Below are 7,853 nucleotides of genomic sequence, written 5' to 3'. Positions count from 1 at the left end.
ATATCAGATTCTCATTAATGGATCCCCCTATGGAGATATTCGACCAACAAGAAGACTCAGGCAAGGAGACATGATCTTTCCATACTTATTCCTTATATGCACTGAAATGCTAGTGAAGATGTTCTAGCAAGCAGAGAGAGAGGGGAAGATAACTGTTTTTCAAGTTGCAAGAGGTGCTCCCCCTATCACTAATCTCTTATTTGATGATGATAGCATGTTTTGTTACAAGAGAACGGAATAAGAGATTGAACAAGTTGTAAGTATCATTGAGGAATACAGTCTTGCATCGGGTGAGAGGGTCAATTATGAGAAATCAAGTGTGTACTTTGGAAAGCTTATCCCTGAGGAAGAACACGAGAGCATCAAACAAAAATTGGGGATAAACCAAGAAGGAGGGGAAGGTATTTATCTTGGATTGCCAGAATCCTTTAGGGGTTCCAAAGTTAATACACTAAGATATATCAAGGAACGCCTGAACCTAAAAGTCAATGGGTGGCAATCTTAATTCTTGTCACCCGGAGGAAAGGAGGTTTTACTAAAGGCGGTAGCCATGGCGCTACCAACTCATTTGATGTCCTGATTCAAGCTTTCCGCAACAACATGTAAGCAGTTGGCCATGGTAATGTCTGATTGCTAGTGGCAAAACAAAAATGATTCTAGAGGAATGCATTAGAGCGCATGGGAGAAACTGAGTAAACCAAAAGCAGAAGGTGGTCTAGGGTTCAAAGATATTGAGGATTTTAATCTGGTGCTATTGGGGAAGCAGCTCTGGAGAATGATCACGCATAAAGACTCGCTGCTAGCAACAGTTTATAAAAGCCGCTATTATAAGAACTCAGATCCTCTGAATGCACCTCTTGGTTTCCGACCCTCCTTTGCCTGGCGAAGTATCCATGCTTCACAAAAGCTGATTAAGCAAGGAGCAAGGGCATTAATCGGGAATGGAGCAAGTGTAAACATTTGACAACACCAGTGGGTCGAAGCAAAACTGAGTAGGGGAATAAATATAATGAAAGTGATTCCCCCGCAAGTCCAGCATCTAGCCTCAACAGTGAATTCAGTGCAGGATCTGCTGCTCCCTAATGGTAAGGATTGGAATGGACCTTTATTAGATTTGCTGTTTGAGGATAAGGACAGGAGGGTAATAGCAGAACTAAGACCGGGTGGAGCAACCACTAAAGATGTATATGCGTGAGATTATTCCAGATCAGGGCAATATAGTGTCAAGTCTGGATATTGGGTGGTAACTCAGGTGATAAAGGGGAGGAATCAACCTCAATATGTGAACCAACCCAGCTTGTATGCACTATATCAACAGATTTGGAAGCTAGATGCACCGCCAAAAATTCATCATTTCATCTGGAAATGTATTAGTAACAATCTATCTGTTGCAGAGAATCTCTTCCATCGTCACATCTCTAGAGAAGCACATTGTATCTGATGCCCCAATGATAGATAATTGATAAATCACCTCATGTTTACTTGCTCTTTATCCAGGCTGGTCTGGGCAATCTCTCAAATTCCAGCTCCTCCTGAAGGGGAGTGGACAAATTCGATATATGCCAATCTGCATTGGGTTTTTAACTTCCACAAGGAGCATCCCTCTCGAGAGGATTTCTCCTCTATTTCCCTTTGGATCCTTTGGCGACTATGGAAAAACCACAACGATCTTGTTTTTAAGGGAAGAGAGCATGATGCAAAAAGTTTAGTCAACAAGGCTAAGGAGGATGCAGAAGAATGGAGACAAAAATTGGAGATAAGAGGACCAAAAGTCTCTAACCCCTCAATGCAGATAATTTGAAATAGATGGAACAAGCCACCACAAGGTTGGGTCAAATACAATTCTGATGGTGCCTGGCCGCAATAGGGTATCTCAGGTGGCTTAGGATGGGTTCTTAGAGATGATAGAGAACAAACATTATGGGTGGGAGCAAGAGCCGTACCAAAGACAAGAACTGTAGTGGAGATTGAAGCCGAAGCACTTAGATGGGCGGTGATAAATTTGGTACGCCTCCAATATCCCCGGGTCATTTTTGGAGTCGGATTCTCAAACTCTAGTCAATTTTATGAATGGTGAAGAAATCAGGCCTAGTATAGCTCCAATTGTGCAAGATATCCAGCATCATCTTCACTATTGCGTTGAAAGTAAGGTGTTTTATTAAGAGATCAGGTAATGGTGTAGCCGATATGATAGCTTAGGAATCACTTTCTTTTCAGAATTTTGATCTTAAGTTGTATGCTATGGTGCAGAACTGGTTAAAATTCTCGGTGGATTCATATATTGTATAATTAACATTGGTGAATGGGAAAAGTTGATGTTGAACAAAAAAAAAAAAAATTGAACACTTTAAAATGGAAGCCTCATCATTAGTCTCGAAATATTGTTTTCAGAATACCCAAATGAAATACCCAGAGGAACTAGAAGAACAACTCTTTTCACTAGAAAGAAAGACACAATGAACAAAATCTTCAATGCATTCGTAAAAAAAAAAAAAGAAAAAAAAGTGTTTTTAGGGTGTAAGATAATGGGCTTTATGGCCCAATTATAGTTGATCGGAAACGTTGTCGTATTTATCGAATCTCGATTGTTTCCGTTTCTTCTTTTCTTCTTCGTCGCGCAGCGCCGTGGTCTTTACTCTCTTTCTCAAATTCCTCAAAATCAAAGCTACTTCGATCTTCCTTAGTTCGTTTCTACGGGTAAGTTTTGTTTGATCTCACAATTAAGAGAATAAAACCTAGCAAATATCATCCTATTGTGATTCCTTTTGCTTAGATTAGTCTATGAATATATTTTGATTAGGAATCGAACTTAACCGATTTAGGAATGACATTTTGATGTGTTGGCGTAGAAACCCTAATTTGGGTTCAGTTGCTCAATTTGCAATTTTTCAGAAAGCTTTGATTTTTTTTGGTTCAGTTGCTCAATTCCTCTGCAATGGATTCAAAATCACTGGCTAAATCCAAAAGAGCTCATACTCAACACCATAACAAGAAATCGCATTCGGTTCATAAGCCGAAAGGTCCTGTAGTTTCAGAGAAGAATCCTGAGAAGCTTCAAGGAAACCAAACCAAGACTCCGGTTCAATCTCGACGAGTCTCTGCACTCCCTTCGAATTGGGATCGGTATGATGATGGTGATGATGATGAACTCGATGCAGCTGCGGATTCGTCGATAAGCCAAACTACGACGGATGTTACACTACCAAAAAGCAAAGGAGCTGACTATTTGCATTTGTTATCTGAAGCTCAAGCTGAGTCTCCATCTAAGATTGATGTTAGTTCAGATTGTTTATCATCGTTAGACGATCTTTTACACGGTATGGTATCGAAAAGGAACATGTTTGTTTGTCTTTGTTCCTGTTTGTTGTTGGGCACAAAGTATTCAAATTTATGAATTGTTGCAGATGAATTTAGTCGCGTTGTTGGATCTATGATCTCGGCTAGAGGGGAAGGTATACTTTCATGGATGGAAGATGATAACTTTGTTGTGGAAGAAGACGGATCAGCTTCATATCAGGAGGTAATGATACTCTTGTTTTCTCGTTTTAGCACTGTCGTTAACTTGCTAATAGTCTCACTCTTGCTTCGACTTTTCTTAAGTGAAGCCTGGATTCCTCTCCTTGAATTTGTATGCTCTGGCTGAAACACTTGAGAAAGTGGACTTGCACGAGAGACTCTACATTGAACCTGATCTTTTGCCGCTGCCCGAGCTGGTACTTACTGGATCTAGATAACTTATATAATCAACGCTAGGCTCTATGTTTGACATTATGGGTTGTGCAGTGTACATCCCAATCAAAAGTGAGCTGTGATGAAGAAGACACAGAAGCTGTGTTAACGAGGCTAAATAAGCCGGCTCAACAAGAATCCAGTGGAAAGGTGAAGGTCGCCGCACAAGGAGTATCATCAGTCTTGGAAGCCGAGTCTCAGGATCAAGTTAAGGACATACCAATACTCGCAGACGAGTCAGTGAAATCTTCAGCTATTGAAGATGATCTAGATTTTCTCCTCAACTCCGTCAGTGAAACACATGCTCAGCCTAGCCCGGTGGCCAATGCCTCAAGTACATCCAATCAGAATCCTAGTGTCCAAAAATCTTCAGCTTTTGAAACAGAGCTAGATTCTCTTCTCAACTTTCATAGTAGCGCAGAACCATACAACAATCCGGCTAACTCATCTGATCAAAAGCTTCACACATCGGGGTTTGATGATGTGCTTGATGATTTGCTCGAAAGTACTTCATCATCGATCAAACCACAGCAGAACCAGACCTCTTCTTCGCCCTCAGTTGGAAAATCCAAAGTTTTAGATGACTTTGATTCTTGGTTGGACACGATTTGATATATTTGTTAACTTGCACCTTTTTGTATAAAATAGGTGAATGAGAATATTACTTTGTCATCTATAAAAATGAATCAAATCTCAAACGAATGTAGAATTGTTGATGAACATATCGGGAGAAAGAGCAAAAGGGCCACTTGGACAAAGCGGAGTGACTTCTTTTTTCCCTCTACGTGTTAGGGATAGGCTCCAAGTTCATTGCTTGGAGATTAAGTAAGAGATCGCTGGAGTTTAGGTAAACCTTGTTGGCCGATTTTGCTATGGTCTGAGCAATCTCTCTTGCAGCTTCAATCTTCCTCAAAGTGATGAAAGCTTCGTTGTTCGCAATAGCTTGACCTATGAGTTGAGCACTCTTAGCTTCTCCCTGTGAATCACAACATCGGTATGTCACAACTTATTAAAGAGAGTCATATAATGCTGCCAAAGAAATTCAGAAAAATTACCTGGGCGCGGATAACAGCACTTTTCTTGTCTTGCTCAGCCTTTTCGACAATGAACTTAGCCCGTTCTGCTTCCTGAGCTGCAACTTGTTTTTTCTCGATTGCATCAGTGAACTCTTTGCCAAATCTGAGGTTTGTGATGGAGACATCATCTAGAGCAATGTTGAATTTAGATGCTCGCTCTGTCACAATATTGCGTATCTCCCTGCTCACAGCCTGTAAGAATAGCACAAACATTATAGGATTTTGACAAACAAAGCACAAAAATGTCGCAGTTAGAACATCAGAGTGAGAATACTGGGATACTAACTTCTCTCTGTGTAATGAGCTGGCTGGCATTGTACTGAGCCACTACTGCTTTCAGTGTTTCATTGATGATGGAAGGGAGAACTCGCTCTCCGTAATTCACACCGAGTGTTCTGTAAATCTCGGGCAAGCGGTTTCCCATAGGACGTGTAAGAACCCTAAGCCCAATTGAAACCTGTACAACACCAAACATAGCATCAGAAACAAAAACAGCTATATAGACAAGAAACACAGATCAGGCATATAAGTTCAAATAACAGAAACACAGACCAACATCAAAATAGGTACTAAGGCCACTATTACAAACACACACATACCGTTTGAAGATCATTACTTCCAGTTTGGCTATCCGCAAGGTAAGGACGTGCACGAACATCATAGATAATTGGTCTTTCAAACCATGGTATCATAAAATGTGTGCCCTCTGGATAAACCTGAAAACAACCACAACAAAAAATAAAAAACTTAACCTGCTTTTTAGCATTGAGAGATGTAAGTAGAGTACATAATTCCATAAACAATACTGACCTTATCTTTGATACCGGTTAACCGGTTAAACACGATGGCACGGTGACCTCCTTCGACATTGTACATGCTATTAGCAATGCAATAGAGTCCAAGCCCACCAATCACACCGACCTTAAGCAAGGCAGAGAGTGCAGGGGATCCAGGAACGTTTGGAACTTGTTTGACATTCATTTTCCTACACGAAATAATGAAAAGATTACTTTAAAATCTAATCAGATTTACTGATTGATTAGTAAAATGCTTCTGAAATTGAATGTAACATCATCAGATAAACCAAAATCTTCAAGAACTATTAGAAGATAATTAAATTCTTATATAAGACCTAATAGAGTAAACATATCAGTAACATTAGTAAGAAACTCTAATTCACCAGAATACATGGCAGTATGTCACCGTTAGCTAATGAATGTTACATACTGCCAACTTCATTAGCATTGAGATTAAGTAAGGGTTCATAAGATATTGACCTATGTGCTTTTTGATTGGAACCAACTTAAGTAAAAGGACTAATGAAGAAAGACATGGAAAATGACGATACCGGTCGTCGGAGGAGACACAGAGAGAAAGAGACGCACCTAAATTGAGCTCTTGATCGCCGGCGAAGTCACGGTTTAAGCAACGATCGGAGAGATTGAAGTAGGGGTTTTTAATGTATTAACAACAACTAGAAGGCGGTTAATGTATTTTACACAAGGCTTATTGGGCCCATAAAGCCCGTTAATAAATAATTTGCTTGAGTAACACGTAAAAATAGATGTTGACACGGTCAAGATGTGTCAAACAGCACTTTTTGATTCAGATAAATTTTTTAAAAATGTTAAACGGTTTTGTCTTTCTATATTCCAGACAAATTTTACAGCTAGATATTAAATTTATCTAACAATTCTGAATTTCTGATTGACAAAATTGATAGTTATGCAGAGAACCAAACATTAATTGTAAGAAATTAATAAAAATACAGAACTCTTGATTACAACACAACTGTATATAACTCTTAATTCAATTTCCAAATCATGCATTATATATATATTCATATTTTAACAGATAAATAAATTTCTTATTACAAACCGCACAAAACAAATCAACATATATAGAAACAAACTCAAAAGAGAAATTTCAAAGACAAGACAACAAGTCCAAGACCAAAACCTAATCCAGACTTCATCTCACCGGAGCCAGACTTCTCCGTCGGAGCAGCTGCTTTCTTAGAGGAGTCTGAGTCATCGGAAACATCAGGGGATTTTGATTTCTTCGGAGCAGGCGCCACTGGTGAGGCCTTACGTTCTCCGAACATCTCTTCCGGCAACAGTACCATGTCCACCACGTAAACTGCTAGAGGACGTTCTTGTCTTAATGAAGTACTCAGACGTGTCTCAACGATGCCGGTAGATACATTGACTTGATTCCCTTGACCGGTGAAGTTAAGCCCGTAAACCCCGCCTACATCTCGACCTGAAGCTTGAGTCCTGACCGGGTTGCTTACAGAGAGAAGATCTTCCAATGTGTAGAATTTGGGACTAACATGGTAAAGAATGAGTTTGACTTGGTCGTCCGGGCTTAACTTGTTCAGTGTTCCGGGTTTAAGGTTTTGGAAAGCGTTGTCTGTTGGTGCTAACACGGTCATGCCTTCAGATGAACTGTTGAGTTGGATGTTGATTTGGCTTCCGATTTGAGTTGTGTTTAGAAGACGGATAAATGTAACAAACTGACCGCCTTTTTCGAGTATCGCTGTGATGTTGATGGGACCGGCAGGGCCGGGGGCGGGAGCGGCGGGTTGAGCACTTATCTCTGTGGAGAGGAAGACCGCGGTGAGGATAAGTAGGAGGAGAGGAGCTAGAGTTAGATGAATGGTGGCCATTGCGTTTTGCAGTTTGTGTGTGTAGTTAGTTTAGTAGGAAAGTGAGGTTGGGAGTTAAATGGTTTATATGGATGAGAGAAATGTTTAGTGATGAGTTCTGGCTTAGTTGGAATGAGATGGGATTGGTTAATACGTCATTTTGACAAAATACTTGCCGACAAAATTAAATTTTATATACAAAATTTTTATATCATACGTTTTTGTGTGATCCTAATTTGCGAAAAGATATATAGGAGAAAATTAGTTGCATAACATTATAATGAGGTATAAGATTAAACAATATACAATTCCCCCAAGAAAAGTATATGATTTACATCAGAATTGCAAAGCACGAATAGTGATAAGATTGGAATCTTGCCTTTACTATGAATGTAAATGTA

The 7,853-nt window shown here is 39.8% G+C and overlaps 3 protein-coding genes across 3 annotated transcripts; 1 reads left to right on the top strand and 2 right to left on the bottom strand.

The window, feature by feature from the left end:
• On the top strand, positions 2,596–4,451 carry LOC104771572. The gene is made up of 5 exons (XM_010496116.1): positions 2,596–2,697; positions 2,918–3,317; positions 3,405–3,520; positions 3,606–3,713; positions 3,784–4,451. The coding sequence occupies exons 2-5, from the start codon at positions 2,936–2,938 to the stop codon at positions 4,339–4,341; spliced, it is 1,164 nt and encodes a 387-aa protein (XP_010494418.1). The 5' UTR covers positions 2,596–2,697; positions 2,918–2,935; the 3' UTR covers positions 4,342–4,451.
• LOC104771571 (prohibitin-7, mitochondrial-like) lies at positions 4,506–5,786 on the bottom strand. Its single transcript, XM_019242175.1, has 5 exons — positions 5,616–5,786; positions 5,405–5,521; positions 5,092–5,262; positions 4,785–4,997; positions 4,506–4,705 (listed from the first exon to the last, which is right to left on the bottom strand). Exons 1-5 carry the CDS (start codon positions 5,784–5,786, stop codon positions 4,511–4,513), a joined length of 867 nt encoding a protein of 288 aa, XP_019097720.1. The 3' UTR covers positions 4,506–4,510.
• On the bottom strand, positions 6,600–7,555 carry LOC104771570 (fasciclin-like arabinogalactan protein 13). Its single transcript, XM_010496114.2, has one exon. It carries the CDS (start codon positions 7,471–7,473, stop codon positions 6,718–6,720), a length of 756 nt encoding a protein of 251 aa, XP_010494416.1. The 5' UTR covers positions 7,474–7,555; the 3' UTR covers positions 6,600–6,717.

Source organism: Camelina sativa, chromosome 20 (assembly GCF_000633955.1).
Source record: "Camelina sativa cultivar DH55 chromosome 20, Cs, whole genome shotgun sequence".
NCBI lineage: Eukaryota > Viridiplantae > Streptophyta > Magnoliopsida > Brassicales > Brassicaceae > Camelina > Camelina sativa.
The sequence above is the reverse complement of the archived record's forward strand: the minus strand, read 5'-3'. Positions and strand labels throughout refer to the sequence as shown.